Source organism: Pseudophryne corroboree, chromosome 1 (genome assembly GCF_028390025.1).
Source record: "Pseudophryne corroboree isolate aPseCor3 chromosome 1, aPseCor3.hap2, whole genome shotgun sequence".
Classification (NCBI taxonomy): Eukaryota; Metazoa; Chordata; class Amphibia; order Anura; family Myobatrachidae; genus Pseudophryne; species Pseudophryne corroboree.
The window spans coordinates 508,970,446-508,990,841 of record NC_086444.1 but is presented as its reverse complement, the minus strand read 5'-3'; the positions used below and the strand labels follow the sequence as shown (position 1 = coordinate 508,990,841).

The window sequence follows — 20,396 nt, the reverse complement described above, 5'->3', positions numbered from 1 at the left end:
TGTAACAGACACTCAGATGAGTGAAAAGTCAATCAGGAAATTGCAGCAGTCAAGGTCAGAGAATGGACAAGGGCATTAGTATTGTCCATAGTGAGAAAGGAGTGTATACAGGGAAAGTTCAGGTTGAGAGTACAAAGGCCTGGATGTGTGGAGTAAAGCTGGAGGCTGACATTTGGATGATACAGAGTCAATGAGCATGAAGAACTAGGAAGGTATTTGATATTGACTGGTGTAACACAGGAAGGGGAAAAGATGATCGGTTATATTTTGGATATATGGAGCTTTAAATTATGTTAAGGCATCCAAGTGGAAATGGCGATGGGCAGTTAGAAACAATAAACAAAAAGAAAGAAGGATGCCAGGGTAAATGAGGTATATTTGGGTGGTGTCTGCATAGATGCGATAGTCAAGGCTGAGTGTATGTATTAGTTTACAAGAGAAGAGAGAAACTTTAGCTGAGGAAAGCAGATGGTTGAGAACAGAGCCTTGAAATACCCTAACAGAGGAAATGGTGGTGGGGGTCATCCTAAGTAGAAACAATGAAAGTATATACTGTATAATCTACAGTGCCTACTGATGCAAAACACACACACTCTCTAGAGACGTGCTGCACATTAATAGCACCAGAACTGGAGAAAGGTGGATATGTTCATAAGTTTAGAGCGCAAGTATATAAGCACAATCATTAAAGTACTGGTCATGTTACTAAGTGGCTGAGTTATAGGCAGAGATTGCCACAGTGTGATTTAAGAGATGCCTTGGATAGAGAGAGTGTGGACTTACATGCAGAAGGGATAGATAGCAAAGCTTAGGCACATCCGAGGAGAAAGCAGTATTCTGTGAATTGGTAGTAGTAGAGAAAGAGATTAGTGCAGATAGGATGCAGCTTTCAGAGGAGTGAAGTATCCGTCCAAGTGCACGTGGAAAAAAGAGGTGATATACAAGCATGTACAGATGTGTGCAGTGCTTTGATGTTGAGAATGATTACTTAATAATATCAAGAAGTCATAAAAGCCTTGAGTAGAGAGTGAGTAGGAAGAGTTCTGGAAAGAGGGAGACAAACCTGTCGGTGGAATAAACAAAGTGGCACAGTGATTAGCATTGCCGCCTCACTGAGCATGGCCATGGATTTGACTCCAACCAGGGCAATATCTGTGAGTTGCTTGTTTATTATCTCCTTATTCACTTGGATTTTCTACTAGTGTTTTCATTTACTTCAAAATATCATAAATGTTGCATAACTCTACCCTGATGTGTGTTAAGATTTTAGACTGTAAGTTCCACTGGGGCAGGTACTGGTGTGATTGTTTAAAAAGCTTGTGTAAAGTGCTGTATAATACTTTGGCACTACATACTGTAAATGTAGGTTAACAATAGACTATTGAGGAGCAAGGGAGTAGCATACAGGCTAATTAGCTGTAGGCTGCAATAATCCAATTGAGACATGTAGCTTTGGAAAGAAAGTGGATTCATTTGTCAGCACTGAAAAGGAAACATATACGAAATGAAAAGGATAGAGAGGGGTGTGGATTAATAGATTGACAATGTTTAGGTCGACAGTGAATGGTCGACATGCATTAGGTCAACAAGCACAAAATTTCAACAGAAGAACTGTCGACATGGAAATAGTTGACACACAAATGGTCGACACATGTTGTTTCTGTTATTTTGTGTCAAATCTTTAATTTTTACTGTTATCTGACCACCAGCAGCAGAAACTTTGACCCTCATGGGCTCGCTTTTCTTGCCATGCTTCAGGCTTGGTGACTCACTCTGCTCGCCACAGGTTACCATTCCCAGTTCACGTGGGTAGAAAATCAAGCAGATATTGAAAAACATGTGCAAACCATTTAATATATATGTCAACTATTTTCTTGTCTATCATTTTCATCTAAACCTTTTGAACCTGTCAACCTCATGTACCTATCAACCTTTCATCTGTTAACCTTTTGTCCCTGTCGACCTTTTGCACCTGTCGACCTATTGCATGTCAACCTTATGGTGTCGACCTATTGACAGTTGTCCTATACATTGTCAATCTATCATCTGGATACCGATAGAGATTTGCTAAAAGTAATCCCTGCGTAACATATTCTGAGACCACTAAAACTATGGCCCAGATTTATCAAGCCTTGGAGAGCGGAAATTGCACAGTGATAAAGTACCAACCAACCAGCTTCTAACTGTCATGTTACAGGCTGTGTTTGAAAAATTACAGTTAGGAGCTGATTGATTTGTACTTTATCACCGTGCAATTTATTACTCTCCAAGGCTTGATAAATCTGGGTTTATGTGTGAGCCAACACCTGTAATCATTATAACATGTATCACATATTCTGTTAGTAATTGAGCCAGTGAGGTGCTTTGTTGCCCTACTAATACCAGACACTTACCCATTGTAACTGGACACGAACATTGCACTGTTCTTAAGCGGCTAATTGCTTGCGATGTTGCTCACCTCTCCTCATTATAGCATACTGTAACATTTAAACTCACCCTGTATTCTAAAACATTGCACTATAATATCAGTTCTGTAAGTGATCCCTGGGTGGTAACAGTTTATACCATTATTAAGAAAGAAATATTTCTGTGGTGGCATATTTAGTCTATAATGTCCACTGGGATAGAAGGCAGATTTGAATAATTAAACATTCTCTCTGTTAAGTGCTGCGTTAATAAATAAAGGTTAATAAATAAATTAAATGACACCTTAATAAAGTTAATATGCTATGTGATACATTTTATCGTCTGCATACATTACAATTGCGGTTTATGAATTTTTATACACCAACACTGCAGTAGAAACTAAGTGATATTTGCAGCTTACAAAACATTCTGGAACCCATCATTTCAAATGTTTACATAAATATTTGCACATAAACTAAGTAGATAAATCTCACAGCCTCATGAGAATTACCGTTGCCAGCTGAAAAATAGATATAATTTAAACATGTGATCATTCTGCTTTCAGGAAATGCTCATGGATTAAAAGGATTTAAAGCAAGAAATGAAAATGAGTGGAGAGCTGATGCCTAGTGTCCTTTGTAAATTTGAGCTACTCACCGTGCCAGGGCATGACACATGCTACTCCAGACCTGACCTGGCAACTTGGATAAATTTGAAAACAGAGGGGTCTCTTCATGAAGCAGTGAAATGGGTGGAGAAGTGAGCCAGTGGAGAAGTTGCCCATGGCAACCAATCAGCATTGATGTAACATTTATAATTTGCATACTATACAATTGTACGGAGCAGCTGATTGGTTGCCATGGGCAACTTCTCCACAGGCTCACTTCTCCACTTTTTTCACTGCTTCATAAATAGACCCCAGAGTGAACTAAAAACTTGTTATACTGTATACAGATGATCCCTCACTGGCCTCACTGTTTAATGAGGTACACTGACAACATTCAATGCAGAGTTTATGCTTTCAAACTTCTCCAGGTTTAAATGCCTGAATAAGTAACTGTCACAACAGCTGGTAGGGGTAACAATCTTTGATCAAAACTGTTATTAATGTTTAAATAAAGTGCCTCTATATATATGAATATACTGTCTTGTTGTAGTGTATACATGTACTGTATATATGTATTATACAGCACAAGTCTTACTTAGTCCATAGTCTCTTTCATCTTGGTCACTTTCATGTTTCCTCCAGCGACAGCACAGATGTTTACATATCATAGTGAAATGGCTGAAAATAATCAATGGTGGTGGCAAGACAGGCCTTTCATGAAATGTCATTATCAACTGGTACCGCTGGAATTTCCAAACCTGGTTTGATATTGACTTGACTTCAAAGAATGTGTTACTAGAGGGGGAAAAAGAGATAACAATGTGAATTCAGGTCGGAAGAATAGGCAGACACACAGTTGGCTTGAGCTGCTAATCACATTCTGTGGACAACAGTACATGTGTAACATTTTGGCATTTCATTTGAAATCGTGCTTTACTTTCTGAGATCTTTATTATTTAACATGCAAATTAGTCATGAATCCTAAACTAAATGCTGCCATATATTACATACTGTACAGTGGATCAGTACAAAAGAAATGCACACACAGGATATATGCAAACACAAAAAACTCTAGAAATACAGTAAAATGTGTGTCCTACTGTATATGGTTTATAAGTATACAAAAAGTTTTGGATTCTATATATCTGCAACATTATAAAGGTAAAAACCCAGATGTAATACTTCTGCATTATTCCAACATTTCAATCTTGGGGAGGAGCGAGTTGCCGTTGCTGTGACATGTAGAGTATACGCCTGCAACGGCACCCAAATTTGCCCCCTATGGCTACTTCTACTGCCATACTCACACATTTTTGCTCACAGCCCTAAGAGGCTACAAACAAAAGTCTGCAAATCTGGTGATACCATCAGTGCAGCATAAAGCCGCACTTCAGCACAGGTAATTGGATTCCTCCCCTCGAGTGATACATTAGACTATGGTGCTAATTCATTATTTGTTATGCTGTGGCACCGAAAATTGTCATTCCCTATCAATCACACTGTGGAATGCTTTTTCAGGGCCATTTACAATTGTGATTATGTCAGAACTCAGACTATGATAAGAGCCTATGCCAGCAAAAGCTAAAGAGTAAAGTGATCACTTAAACAACTGCTTTACTTCCAAGCTCAAACCCAGCTGAGCTTGTGCATATAAGCAAGCAATAGTTAACTGGCCTTCTCCACAAAAATAAAAAAAAGTTCATGTAGCCTATACAGTACATTGATGAACTGGGGCATGAAGGGTACACAGGGGGAATGCAGTGGTATGGGGCCACTGATGGGAGGTGGTGCAAAGCTAAAAAAGGTGTGACCAGCTGATTGAAGGGTGTGGCAGATAGTGTTCCAATGCCCACCATATTATATACAAAACATTGCAATGACCGCCATATACTGCAGGGAGCATAGAAATGTCCACTATATAATGCAGAGAGCAACGAAGGGACTGCCATATAATGCAGAAACAATGCAGTGACTGTCATACATATAATAAAGAGATCAACACAGTGACCACCATTTAATACAGAGAGTAATGCAGTGATTGCCATACATATAATAAATAGAGCAATACAGTGACTGCCATTTAATACAGAGAGCAACGCAGTGACCACCATTTAATAAAGAATAGCAATGCAGTGACCACCATATAATGCAGAGAGTAATGCAGTGACAGCGATATAATACAGAGAGCAATGCCCATCCTGCAGTACTTCTGCCCTTCCCTGCTCTTAACAGCCTTGTTCTGCCACCTTTGAGGACTTTCTCCCTCTGAGGAAACGACCAGTGTACATAGGTCGAGAAACGCGTCAGGGTCTTTTTGGACTTGGGATCCCGGCACTCTCCATTTATGCTGTTGACATCCATCATCTCCTACAATTTCTGCACCGCACCAGTGGATCCGTTTTCATCACAGCCACCTGCATTGGTCCGCCTTGCTAAACGGGGACCGTGGCCGTCGTTCATTCCATTTGGGAGGTTGCGGTACAGCCGCTTGGTGTATGGTGGTTTCCAGTGCCGTGAAGCTGAATTCATCCGGGTGTGGTAAGCGGCTATCTCATTGAAAGATTCCCCAGTGTGTTTCAGAGAGAGCGGTAGACGGAGCCGCTGTAAAGCACATTGGAAGACTGTTTTCTACATATAAAGCTGCTACCCATTTGGAATTTAAAGTGCTGGAGCAAGCAGCACATTTGTTATTTAATAAAAGTGACCTTCCGGAATAAATAACTTTTTAGAGAAGTGAATGATCTGCAAAATTATTTAAATACAAATTGATGAATTCATTGCTCTGAATAGAAGGAGCTTTTGACTGCATAATTCGGAATTCATTATTGCATCTAATGGACTGTAAGCTGGAGGATCCCATTTGTTCATAATTTTATGTTTTATGTTTTATCAATTGCACTTAATATACTGTTTCTTTTGTGCAGTTTTAATTAAATATTGTTAATTTAGTCTGCTTGCGCTCTCTATTTTCTTGTTTTCTGTTGTCTTTGTAGGGTTGCTAATATTCTATATCTTTGAGAGCAGCGAGCAGCATGTTAGCTTAGGCTCTTAGAGGCGCTTTTTCTTTTTTGGAGACCTCACCAAAGGTGACAGGGTTTGGCCAGTTAAAATGACAATTGCAATGCTAAGGTAAAAGTTGCTTACTAATCAGCCAAGTGAACATGCGCACTTCCATAAGTGTTGGGATTGCTGTTGCTATCTAAAGTAAAACTGCAGATATTTGCTGTATTACCCTCTTAGGGGTATATTCAATTGAAGTCGAAAACTGCCATCTGTTGAAAAGATGACCGTTTTCGACTTTTTTAGGTCGGAAGGGGTTCCGACCTATTCGATATAACCCCAAATTTTTTAGCGAGGAATTCGACTTGTCGAAAAGCACGTGGATCGGCGGAATATCTGCCGATCCACGTGCTTGTGTCGAAAACGGGGCCAAAACCAATTGGTTTTGGCCCCCTTTTCGACCATCTCAATTCGACTTTAAAAAAGTCGAAGTGAGATGGGGAGAGCAGCGCCAGAGACGGGGAGAGCCGAGGCGGGGACAGGGAGAGCCGAGGCGGGCACAGGGTGAGCAGCGCTGGAGGCTGTCACAGCCGCCGCTCACAGCAGCATCCACCCAGCTCCAGCAAGCGAGACCTCGCTTGCTGGAGCCGGGTGGACGCTGCCATGAGCGGCAGCTGTGATGCAGGGACTGAGAGAGTAGGGACGGGGAGAGGCAGAAAGACTGGGGAGGTGGAGATGGGGGAGAGGTGTGGGCAGACGGGGGAGAGCATTGCTACAGCAGCGGCTATATAGCTGCTGCTGTAGCGCTGCTCTCCCCCGTCTGCCCGCGGCTCTCCCCCGTCTCCCCTCCCGCATCTCAATTCAACTTTTTAAAAGTCGAAATGAGATGTCATTGAATAGCCCAGGTCGGATCCATTCCGACAAATGAATGTCGGAATGGATCCGACTTCAATTGAATATACCCATTAATATATTTGGGGAATACTTAATTAATGCGGACATCCTATGATAACTGCATTTTCAGCAAAAACAGTTTAATAAATAGTTCCGTATAGCTGAACTTTTTTTAAATTTAGTTTACAAATTTTTTGATTTGAAAATAGTTTCACATTACGTAACTTTCACAGAAGTATATTATGGATATACAGTATGTTTGGAATATTTGGTTAAGTTTTAAAACTTCAATTATAAATACTATATATAATTTGGTACAGTGAATAGTAGATTTTGTTAGGATTACCCATTTTCATTTAGACAGTCTGAGTTTTTGGCATGCTGCAGTGTATAAGGGCCTACTGTACCTAGGTTTCAGACGTTCTAGCAACCAGAAATACATTTTCATACCTCATAGCAGTATATTCATTTCTCCAGCTCTCTGCATAGGTTTCTCAGTCTAAGGAGATTCAGCCGGAGGGAGGTGATTAGAGGAAGAATTACTTCATATGAGTTTTGTAATGGTCCATATATGGGGACCACAGTATGCTCAGATACAGTGGTTAATTGGGATGCTTTACATGAAGGTCTCTCCCTTTATTGTTCTGATAATTCTATTTCTTCACATCTCTATCAGCTGAAACTGCTCAGTGGACTCTGGATGGTTAACGTAGCATTTTGCATATTACAGAGAGGTCCTACATTGTGCTATGTCCACCAGAACATGAAGTCTACTGCACATTGTGCTGTTTCCACCAGAGTATGGGTCCTACATTGTGCTGTGTCCACCAGAATATGGATCCTACATTGTGCTGTGTCCACTAGAATATGGGGCCTTGTGTACACTGTGCTGTGTCTTCCAGAATATGGGACTTACATTGTGCTCTGGCCACCAGAATATGGGGTATACATTGTGCTCTGTCTACCGGAATATTGATCCTACATTTTGCTGTGTTCACCAGAATATGGGGCCTACATTGTGCTCTGTCCACCAGAATACGGGGTCTACATTGTGCTCTATCCACCAGAATATAGGGCCTACATTGTGCTCTGTTCACCAGAATATGGGGCCTACATTGTGCTCTGTCCACCAGAATACGGGGTCTACATTGTGCTCTGTCCACCAGAATATAGGGCCTACATTGTGTTCTGTCCACCAGAATATGGGGTCTACATTGTGCTTTGTGCACCAGAATATGGGGCCTACATTGTGCTCTGTCCACCAGAATATGGGGTCTACATTGTGCTTTGTCCACCAGAATATGGATTCCACATTTTGCTGTGTCCACCAGAATATAGGGCATACATTGTGCTCTGTCCACCAGAATACGAGGTCTACATTGTTCTCTGTCCACCAGAATTTAGGGCCTACATTGTGCTATGTCCACCAGAATATGGGGTCTACATTGTGCTTTGTTCACCAGAATATGGGGCCTACATTGTGCTCTGTCCACCAGAATATAGGGCCTACATTGTGATATGTCCACCAGAATATGGGGTCTACATTGTGCTTTGTTCACCAGAATATGGGGCCTACATTGTGCTCTGTCCACTTTTTTTTTCAAATATATTTGCCATAACAATGCAACTCTCTATGTTTTGCCACAGCATAAAGTGGCCACCTTAAATTTACATGGTCTTTACTCAAAAGTAATAAAATGAAAGACTTACTTAAATACTGCTATCAGGAGGTTTACTAGAAGAATATTTGCAACTAACAGGTAACAGGCCATGATTGCAGGGACAATCCATGCTCCTGTTTTGCATGGGGGATACTGAATTATTTTACCATCTCCTGTAGTCTCATTGTATCCACAAGGAGCTAGAAAGAATTAACAAAAAGAAAAACAGAGTGAGCCTTACATTTATACTGTATTGTTCAATCAAATGTAAAAGTATTTTCTGAGGGTTCATGTTCCAAACTGACAGCAACACTTATGGGTCTACATAAATGCAGCAATACATGATGACATACTGTAATGCTGATATTTACCCTGCCGAGGATGCACTTGGAGCCTCGGGGAAAGTCCACTCCTTTTCCATTTCATCAGCAGCGTAACTCTGCTAGTGAAAGGAGGAAGTGCTAGCGTCCACTCATTTCCATATTTATTTGACTATGGGAAAATCCAACAGAGCTTCTCAAGGCTGTGTTGAACCCCTTTGGCAAGTTTAAATAATGCCATCGAGAGAGTCAGTGGCGTAAGTTTATCCCAGTTGCCCGGAGGCAAGAAAAATATTGATGCCTCCCCCCCTATATATCATCCGTGAGCCAATAAGATGCCGTTTTGGGATCCGAGTAACACAGAGTAAAACCGAACCCGCTCATCTCTAATTCTAACTATATGAAGCTACTACAAAACCGTTGCAACCAGGCAGATCTATGTAGGGGTCCAACCACACACTACATAGATCTGCTCAGTCACTCACAATGCTGATTATTTCTCTGACAATTAATTTGCAAGTGTAATATCCAGGATTAGAACCCACAACCTTTTACACTGGTAGCATGCACCTTACTGATGGAGATATCTGCTCTTGCATAGGAAGTATGAGAATTCTAACTATATGAAGTTACGTGTAATTGTCAGAGAAATAACTTCATATAGTTAGAATTCTCATGCTTCCTTTATAGGAGCAAATAGCTTCATCAGTAAGATATCTGCTTTCAGTATATCTATAATAAAGAGGGTGTGATTTGTAAGGTGCAGTGACTAGCGGGGAAGTCGGCTGCGAAAGAGATACCGGCTGATGTCAATTAACTTAATTGATTAATGTCGCTGAACACACAGAACAGGAGGAGAGGTGCCCCCCTTCAAAGCAGGAGCCCGGCGGCAGCTGACTCCGTTGCCTCCCAGAGTTCTGCCTCTGGAGAGAGTAAAGACAACAAAACTTGCCCTTGATGCAGGATGTTGTTGAAGGGCGGACATGGGCGGAAATTTACTAAGCTCTCGATTCCATTCTATTTTTTTTTCTCTAAGTGTGATATTGGGAATTTACTAAACACCAACAAGAGAAGAAAAAAAGGGCTGTACTATCGGTGCACATAGAGAGAGGTGGTCTGGTTATCACTTCTCCATAAAATGTAACTTTTATTATTATTATGATAAAAATAGTGTAGGATGTCTTTATTTAGACTGCAAGTTGAGGCGAAACATAGAGGTTAAAATCATTAACATAGACAAGACATATAAGAGTGCAATGAAAGTTGATGAATGTGAATAAAGATTAAAAATGTGTCAGCGTGTTTTATTCTACTGTCCAGAAAATATATTATATTTATCGTACATTAAGCCAGTAATCAATTATTCTTTAATTTGTCCACATTATGTCTACTAGTGTTGATCTCACTGTATATTGTTACAGGAACGGATTTTATTTATTCTATATATTCATAGTATTTGTCTGCTCAATTCCATCACAGACATCACACATGATGGAATTGAGCAGACAAATGCAATAAATATCTTAATACTAATATTTACAATTACTCAATGAGCACATAGTTGTGATGTGCAATTGGTGAGCTATGATAAAACCATTATTTAGATTAGTGTTATCTATGAATATATAGAATAAATAAAATCCGTTCCTGTAACAATATACTCTGGATATTTAAAGGCGGTGCATAATTTATTGGTCTAGTGATACACCTCATAATGAAGTATTACCACATATAAGTTGGAATATATTTATCATCTTTATATGTATGGATTTGAATGTGATTAGCTGAGAGGGTGCCACTACTCCTTAATAATGAGGGTGCCTTTCCTCTAAGGACAATAATTGTGTGTACACCAGATTACTATAACTATCACATATCCAACTTGTATTCACACCTAATATTAAGGGAGGTATAAATCCTCTAAGGTGTATCACCTACTGGAATTAGATCTAGTGCATCGCCTTCATTGAGGAGATATACATATATCTTTTGGATGGTGTACTATATATTCATAGTAGACTATACATATAATAAATAACGCTCACTATACTTATTAGAACTACATCCCACCGGTGCAATTAGTGTTATTACTGCCTGCTGGATAAAATAATAACGGCTAAGGCGTCTTGCATCTAAATTAGAAGCAGCAATAATTGATCTATTTGCCTTGGTCTAAATTTAGTATAGAATTTTGAACTATTATTGTAACACTAGGTGATTCATCGCGCCCTACGGGCGCTCTTCACACTGTCGTAAGGGGCTACGCCCCATTAAACTCAACAGAAAAGTGAAGGTGTAGAATAGTAGATGGTGAAGTTGTGGTGGAATGGTTGTTTTGTTTGTGGGTAGATGTAGTATGAGAAAAAGGACTGTGATGGTGAATGGGGTGTAGGGTCTTGTGACAGGGGCAAATGCAGCATTTTCAGGGGGGGTTTCTGTGTATATATATACACGCACACACGTGTGTGTGTGTGTGTGTGTGTGTGTATGTGTGGGTGTGTGTATGTATGTGTGTGTGTGTGTATGTATGTATGTATGTGTGTATGTATATATATATATATATACATATATATATATATGTAGCATGATAGATACAAAGCAGGATTTGACACAGCTTCTTTATTATAGTATTTGCCGGATACCCTCCACATCAATCGATTATACAGCAAGCACTTGGCGGCACTCACGGACATAAAACAGGTGAGGAAAAAGGTTATTTCAACGTTTAAATGTTAGTCACAAATCCCTTTAGTCACACATCCACAAAAATGTTGAAAATGTTGAAATAACCTGTCTCCTGACCTGTTTAATGTCCGTGAGTGCCGCAAACTGCTTGCTGTATATGTACAATGATATAAAAGCATTCCACTTTCCCCCTTTCCAGCACAATAGCAGCCATCAAGTTATTCCCCCCCCCCCCTTCTTCACACCACCTCACGCCACCAATATCAGCCTTACTCCCAAGGTGGGGAAGGGGGGGGGGGGGGGCACTACTGCTGGCTCCTATCTAGGCCAGATATACTGTTGTGTGGCTGATGGTGGTGGGGGCTGGGGGTAGATGGGGAGGGTGTTGTTTCAAGGATTGTGTTGGGTGATACTTCCCCCCCCCTTCCAGCACAATAGCAGTCATCAAGTTATTGACTCCCCCCACCAATATCAGCCAAGGTGGGGAAGGGGGGTGGGGGTGTACTACAGTTGGCTCCTATACTGATGGTGGTGGGTGCGGGAGGTGTATTTGTGCTGGGTGATGGTGGAGTGGCGACAGGGCTGGCGGAGAGCGGTGCGCGTGACGGAGGCGCAGGTGGCAGACAGAGCGCCGCGGGTTACGGAGGTGACAGAGGCGCAGCTGCCGCGGTAGTGAGGGAGGCTTGCGGTGTGGTGTGTGGCGCCTCCGTGAGACAGGGTGAGCACTCTGTGCGGTCCTGTAGTCCGGTGGAAGAGAGATGCGGGTGATGGGGCTGGTGAAGGGCAGTGGGAGCTGAATGGGAGCGAGAGTGGTAGTGACGGAGCCTGGCTGTGCTGTGTGCTCGGGCTCCGTGAGTCAGTGTTTGGAGCGGTAGTGTGGAGCGATGTGTGCGACGGGGGTGTGGAGGGCGTTTAGCCGTGACTGTATTTGCACGGCGCGGCTGCACTGTAACAGATGGTGTGGGGGGGGGGCTAGCGGCGGACTTGGTAGCGGCTGTGTGTGGCGCCGTGGTGGGTAAGGCGGGTGTAGTAGGTGGTGGTGGGTGTTTGCAGGGGAGGGGTGGTGTGTGGTGAGGGTGTGTGGGTTACCTGGCAGTGTGGGTCGTCAGTGCACTGCTGGCTTGTGGGAGAGAATGGTGTGTCTGCCTGGTGGTCCCTTCTGCTATGGTGTGTGGTGTGCTGACACTGAGACAGGGCAGGGTCTGTGACTCCACCCAGGCACAGAGTCACAGGGCTAATATATAGGAGATTATTAGGACCTGCACTCTCAAACATACCCCCTATACTACAGAAATTTAAGATTCTCATATGTCAATAGAATGTTAATGTCCCACTAATATGTCTCATCAGAATGTATAGGAATATTGTTTCCATAAAAATATTATACATTATTGTACAGTGAGATCAACACTAGTAGACATAATGTGGACAAATTAAAGAATAATTGATTACTGGCTTAATGTACGATAAATATTATATATTTTCTGGACAGTAGAATAAAACACGCTGACACACATTTTTAATCTTTATTCACATTCATCAACTTTCATTGCACTCTTATATGTCTAGTCTATGTTAATGATTTTAACCTCTATGTTTCGCCTCAACTTGCAGTCTAAATAAAGACATCCTACACTATTTTTATGATAATAATAATAAAAGTTAAATTTTAGGGAGAAGTGATAACCAGACCACCTCTCTCTATGTGCACCGATAGTACAGCCCTTTTTTTCTTCTCTTGTAGGCACTTATTCCAGCTGTAGTTGGTAGCACCCCCACAATAAATGGTAATTACCAATAATTTACAGGGGTCCTTCATGGAACTATTGTTCCTAATGTTTACCTAGCTAATTGTGTGTGTGCAGACACATCCCTATTCCGAATTTACTAAACACAAATTTCGGCAGTGTCGGGGCTATTTGTATTGAGATACACAGCCGTCCAAAAAAATACAAATCAATAGACCATGGGTCTTCAACCTGCGGCCCTCCAGCTGCTGTGGAACTACACATCCCAGCATGCCCTGCCTCAGTTTTAGCATACCTTAATAGCAAAACTGTGGCATGGCATGCTGGGATGTGTAGTTTCACAGCAGCTGGAGGGCCACAGGTTGAAGACCCATGCAATAGACCATCAGTCAAACACGGCTGTTATTTTATACAACACGGGAATTTACTAATAATTTGTATTCTCAATCACTGCCGACAATAGCCAAACACTGCCGGGAAAGCATAGAATGCATCCAAAAATGGAGCCTTCATATAGACCTGCTTCTGGCTGTCATGCACGAATCAGTGAGATCCATGCATGCTTCTCTGTGTAAAAGTGTCAGAAAGAGTTAAAAATATTTATTTTTTTAAATTGCGTGGGGTCCCCCCTCGTAAGCATAACTAGGTAAGTACAGTATGTGTGAGTGTGTAAGTGTGCATGTAAGTGGAATTAAATTATACTTTCACGGTGTGTGTGTGTGTTTTGTTTGTATTTGGGTATTTCTTTTGTTGTGGAACTACAGGCCCATTATTTCCTCCAAGTACCAGCAAGCGGGGAAGGCTTGCTAGGACTTGGAGTTCAACAACAGGGGACAATATTCCTTCTTTTTACACAATTTTGGCTATTAGACCCCCATCCACCGCCCAGGGATGAGGGGTACAGCCTCAGGCTTCACCCCTGGCCCTTGGGTGCCTGGAGGAAGGGACACCTTGATTTAAGGGGTACCCACTTCCCCAGGGAACCCCAGCCAGTGGTGACTAGTTGGGGGGAGTGATGCTTTGGCCGCAGGGATCTATATAAAAGTGTCCCCCGGCTGCAGCATTACCTCCCTGGCTAGTGGAGGCCAGTGCTGTTTTTAAAAATACGGGGGACCCCTATGTCTTTGTCCCCCATATTTTTGGAACCAGGATAGCCCAAGAGCTTGGTGCTGGTTGTATAAATACGGGGAACCCTACTCAATTTCCCTCCGGTATTTAAACAACCAGGATCGGCTCAAAGAGCCCGGGACTGGTTATGCTTAAGAGGGGTACTCCACGCAAATTTTATTTTAAATATTAACTCTTTCTATACTGTACACAATGAAGCCCTGCACGGATCTCACTGATCTGGCCGGGCTTCATTGTGTTAAGTCCGGCAGTGTTTTACTAGTCTCTCCCATAAAACACTGCCGGCAATACAAATTACGTCGACTTCGGTGAATTCGAATTGAAAAAACACGGTAGTTTAGTAAATGACTGTTTTTTCTCAAAAAGTTAAATTCTCACACTGCCGATGTCAGCCGAGATTAATCTCTGCTGAAATCGGCAGAAATGATAATCTTAGTAAATATACTCCATGTAATGTGTACTGTACTCAGAAACAGTAGAAGCTTGCCAAACTTGGAGCAGAAATAAAAGGGCCTAATTCAGACCTGATCGCAGCAGCAAAAATTTTCTCTAATGGACAAAACCATGTGCACTGCAGGTGGGGCAGATATAACATGTGCAGAGAGAGTTAGAGTTGGGTGGGGTGTGTACAAACTGAAATCTAAATTGCAGTGTAAAAATAAAGCAGCCAGTATTTACCCTGCACAGAGACAATGTAACCCACCCAAATCTCATACCACTTTCAGATCACCAATGTCAGGTCGCACCCAGGTATTGGAAACTGGTCCTTCCCGGGTGCGACCCGGCATTGGACAATGAGAACTGGCTTCCCGACCCAGCATACTGCCGTGTCGGGTTGCCATCGGGGACGGGGATCGTGACATCATCGGGGCGGGTGCAGAGGCGGCGTTAGGAGATGAGATAATCTCTGTGCCGCCTCTCCCTATGCTGTGAATGGGTACTGGGTCGCAACGACCCGTGAAACCCGTTCACACTGCACCTGACCCTGTAATAGCCCGGGAATAAACCTTCTTTATTCCCAGGTTGAATTACCGGGTCAGGCGACATGGGAATTCGGGATTGACCCTTTCACACCGCACAGAGACCTACGTCGACCCGGGTTATTTGTGCGGTGTGAAAGGTATATATCTCTCTCTGTACATGTTACATCTGCCCCACCTGCAGTGCACATGGTTTTGCCGATTAGAGAACGATTTTGCTGCTGCGATCAAGTCTGAATTAGGCCCAAAGAAATTATAAGTACATCCAATGTACCACAAGTGGCAATAATATATTTAAAACAGCACATAAAACAATATAATACAGGTTGAGTCTCCCTTATCCAAAATGCTTGGGACCAGAGGTATTTTGGATATGGGATTTTTCCGTATTTTGGAATAATTGCATACCATAATGAGATATCATGGTGATGGGACCTAAATCTAAGCACAGAATGCATTTATGTTACATATACACCTTATACACACAGCCTGAAGGTAATTTTAGCCAATATTTTTTATAACTTTGTGCATTAAACAAAGTGTGTCTACATTCACACAATTCAATTAAGTTTCATATACACCTTATACACACAGCCTGAAGGTCATTAATACAATATTTTTAATAACTTTGTGTAATAAACAAAGTTTGTGTACATTGAGCCATCAAAAAACAAAGGTTTCACTATCTCAATCTCACTCAAAAAAGTCTGTATTTCGGAATATTCCGTATTTCGGAATATTTGGATATGGGATACTCAACCTGTATAACAAATACATCCAAAATGGACAGGTGGAAAATAATGCTAGTAGGGTCTATTTATGAAGCAGTAAGAAGTGTGGAGAAATGAGCCAGTGGAGAAGTTGCCCACGACAACCAATCAGCTGCTATGTATAATTTTATAGAATGCACTTTATAAATGTTACCTCAACACTGATTGGTTGCCATAGGCAACTTCTCCACTGGCTCACTTCTCCACTGTTTTCACTGCTTCATGAATAGACCCCATTATAACTGATTAGGTTAATATAAATTCACTACTGGTTCCTTTGTGTAACCTCAGAGAATATGGGGGTTACGTGGTGCATAAAGCATATCAGTTTATAAGTGCATTCTCGGCGCAGCAGAATATAAACTTAAGGTGTCCAATGGGACATACTGTATTTATGATTAAATGCAAAAAGATGGAAAAACAATAGTCTGTGAAAGTATTTATGGAACTGCAGCTCAGGTAAAGCCTCTTATGCAGAGTGCCTCCACAAATATCGTGACGGTTGGAAGGTATGCATAATCATTGTGTTAATTAATAAATAATGGTAGTGCTAGCGCTGGTTATATTTAAGCATCAGTAAGGAATCTATTTTAAGCAGCAATAATTAGTAATATTGTTTATGGTGTATTTAGTTAATAAAATGAGTTATTTTGACCCTTACTCAAGTGCATTTTTTTTTCACCTTTCAATATTGGAATCACCTTTATTCCATTTCTGTCCTGTAATAAAGCTGATTTAAGCCACGTCTGTAGTGGTTGGGGCACAACCTAACATTTGCTGCATCTGGCTGTATCATTTCATACTCACAATTACCACATACTTTGTTTTGAAGGATGGTAACTTAATGTAATTATGTAATGGTTCACAATAAATGTACAGTAGTTATATTTTACTGCCAGGTTTAATATTTTATATGGTAAAATTGCATGATATACTGTATGTTATGAACTGATTTAATACTGGATATTTATGATCATAATCCACTTATGTGTTAAAGTTGGAAAACTTCAGCAGTTGGGTATATACTGTATATTAAGTAGTGCTGTAAGAAAAATATGTAAGTATAGTATGAAGTAAAGGTGTACATTTTTATCAGCACTATTACAAATATGTATGCTATACAACTGATGAAGAAACACCCTTATTTGATTGTACAATATGTTATACTTAAAATGAGCATAGTGAAATACTCTACTCTACTCAGCAGCTCTTGACCTTAGTACTAGTTGTTGTCAGGATTGCCCTTTAGAGGAAATAGGTGCATGGGGAAGGGCATGTACAGTAGAGTTGGAAACACTGGTGTACTTACAATGGGTGCAGTGTGTGTGGTGTACACGGGGGGCCCACACCACAGACCCTGCACCCATTTTTAACACTCTCCAGAGTCCCCCGCTGGTGGCAGCATCTTTAAGCAAATCTCTGGTAACTGGCATGGCAGTAATTTTTCTGGAGATTTGCGCATGCGCAGTAAGGAAATCTCTGGGAAGAAGGCAGCTGCGCCATTTCCCCAGAGATCTGCACATACACTAGACTCTGGGACAGCGCTAGGGCCCCCTAATGACCCTAGTGCCCCCAGAGTCTACAGCACTGCCAGTTATAGTGGAGGAGTCCCAGACAGAGTCTGCACACAGGCCTTAAGGGCATACACACTAGACAATATTTGCAGCAGATATGAACAATAACGACGATTGTGAACGATATATCGTTCACATCGTCTAGTGTGTATGGCCCTCCAATCAACGATGCACGCACCCACGCTCGTTGACTGTAGGTTGGCTGTCGGCGGTGCAGACAGCTCAATGTGAGCAATGTTACTTATGACATTGCTCATCACATCATGTGTGTATGGAGCCGCGATGAGCGATGTGCACAGTGTGACATTGTGGCTCCCTCCCCGATAGCGGCTCACCTTCCTGACAGCGTCTGCAGGTCCCTCCCCGTCCACGGCTCCCTTCCCGGCAGTGGCTCCCTCCCCGTCAGTGGCTTCATTCTAGCTGAGTCACTGACGGGAGCCGCACAGCGTCTCCTTCATTTCTCCCACTGCCCAACCAATGTATTTTCTCCCACTGCCCCACCAATGTATTTTCTTCCACTGCCCACCAATGTATTTTCTTCCACTGCCCACCAATGTATTTTCTCCCACTGCCCCACTAAAGTAATAAAAAATGTATTATAATGGTTAATATATTGATAATGTTGATTTATCCTTAGGAATGAAAGCTATACCTTGAACACACCTTAAATACACTTTACCATGGAGCCGCTGCAGCCGCTGTACTTAATACACACTCTACGTACTTTGTACGCTATTAGTGTACAAAGTCCCGTACTGTGCACGGACTTAGCGTACAAACGCCGCGCTGACGGTACAAAGTACTCACAGCGCGTACACACCCAGAGATACACTTTAAACCTTTTACAGCAATGCAATGCAATGATAATACACTTTAAACCTTAGCAGGGCAATGAAGACACGACACCAGATTGTAATTAAACCGCTGGGTGCCGAAACCACAGCGTATTATTGCTGAAAGGGGGTTACAATACAAATAATACAATACAATATAACAGAGTAAATGGCTACATTCAATGGTACATACGTGAGTGGATTCGCTTGCGCTACCCGGTCCGGTCCTCCGTCATCTGATAGATAACGTTGTGAGTCTTGTGCCTGACCAGGCCTGCAGCAGGCTCTCTTTATAAAATTCTTCCAAAAAGCAATACAATAGATACTGTAATCTCTTTGTCCATTGGACACAGGGATGCACATTTACAGTACAGGAGAGGTCATAGGTCGGTTTGAATAGGTAGGCGATGTCTGTTCCAACTGCTCTTGTGGGTGGTCTTCTCTGGATTCCCGCTGCATACATAATGTACAGTAAATACAGTTTATATCTATAGTCTGCTCCTGCACATAACTATCCGCAGGAACATGCAATCTTCCTCAAACCAACACCGGAATGTTACCCTTAAAATACCCTTCAGCTGGATACCAAACACCACCTTATAACCTTGTTCTGTCCCCTCCTATTCTGTAAAGGTGATTCCCTTTGTTCTGAAACCATTTAAACTGCTGTTACTTTCTGATGTGGTGCAGGGAGGAATGTGTACATTGTGCACTATTTGGATTAAATATGTAATGTATTTTGATAGCTTTCCATGCGTTCACAAACTCTACCGTAAATACCCATACCACACGCTAATGTGCAGGACCGCGGGAGCGACCATACGCAAATTGCGAATATGTGCACGCACGACAGAACAAGTACACATGCGGAGGCCATCTGTGTGTAGTTTGTACGTGATGTGTGTACTGCAATATTTTTCGACTTTGACAGTCCACCCTTTGGCAGTCACCAATAACTGCCACTATCTAATCACTAAACAGAAAAATATCTACACAATATCTACAGAAGTTTGGATGGTCGGGGGAGAGTGGTAGGTAGGAAATGTATGACCTAGTGGGATAGTAAAAAGCATGTATGTATGAATCCATGTCTGAGGGGCATGTATCAACATGCCGTATATGTTCTAAATAAGTATACATTAAATCCTTCTCATCCCGTATCAAGGGTCTGTAAATGGGCCAACAAACACTACCGAGCTCTTTTTGGCTTCTTGTTAAAACAAATGGGGTGCACATTTAGTTGATGATACATGGAGGGGGAAACATATGTGAGTGCTAGTATAAGCGGGTATCACCTGTCGACTATGTGTGCTATTAACTGGAGGTTGCAGAGATGAAGATAAGACACATATCTAAAATACATTCATATAAACATTTTGGGTAGGGCAGATGTCTTTTCCGGATGGATGTATCTGGGCAGAGGGGGAAACAAAAGAAAAAAGGGTGAAAGAAACAGGCCATGAAATTCATTTGCAATCCTTATCATAACACTGTCTCTATGGATGGGTCATAAATTAAGTCTGCTGCTATAACAGCGCCCTCGCTCCTTAGACTCATCAACTTTGTGCCGTGTTTGCGCCGAGTCAGAATACGAACACACCTAAATATCAAACCAATAATTATGACGACTCCCAGGATACAAAGGAGAAACTTCCCTACACTCATAATAACATTTTGAGCCCACTCTCCTAAACCTGAGACCCAATTTCGTGGGTTCAACCATGAGACCCAGCCGGTCAGTTCATTACTCACAGTCGCCAAGGTAAGGTTGTGTTTCCTCCTGAACTCCC

At 41.9% G+C, this 20,396-nt stretch overlaps 1 protein-coding gene across 3 annotated transcripts in view; it reads right to left on the bottom strand.

Moving 5' to 3' along the window:
* Positions 1–20,396, bottom strand: part of TRPM3 (transient receptor potential cation channel subfamily M member 3) — a 694,734-nt gene that overhangs the window by 50,825 nt on the left and 623,513 nt on the right. For all 3 annotated transcript variants that reach the window (XM_063913891.1, XM_063913889.1, XM_063913890.1), the window contains 2 exons: positions 8,618–8,768; positions 3,609–3,808 (listed from right to left, as the gene is read on the bottom strand). In XM_063913891.1, coding sequence (XP_063769961.1) covers positions 3,609–3,808; positions 8,618–8,768 — 351 coding nt within the window. The remainder of the gene's footprint in view (positions 1–3,608; positions 3,809–8,617; positions 8,769–20,396) is intronic.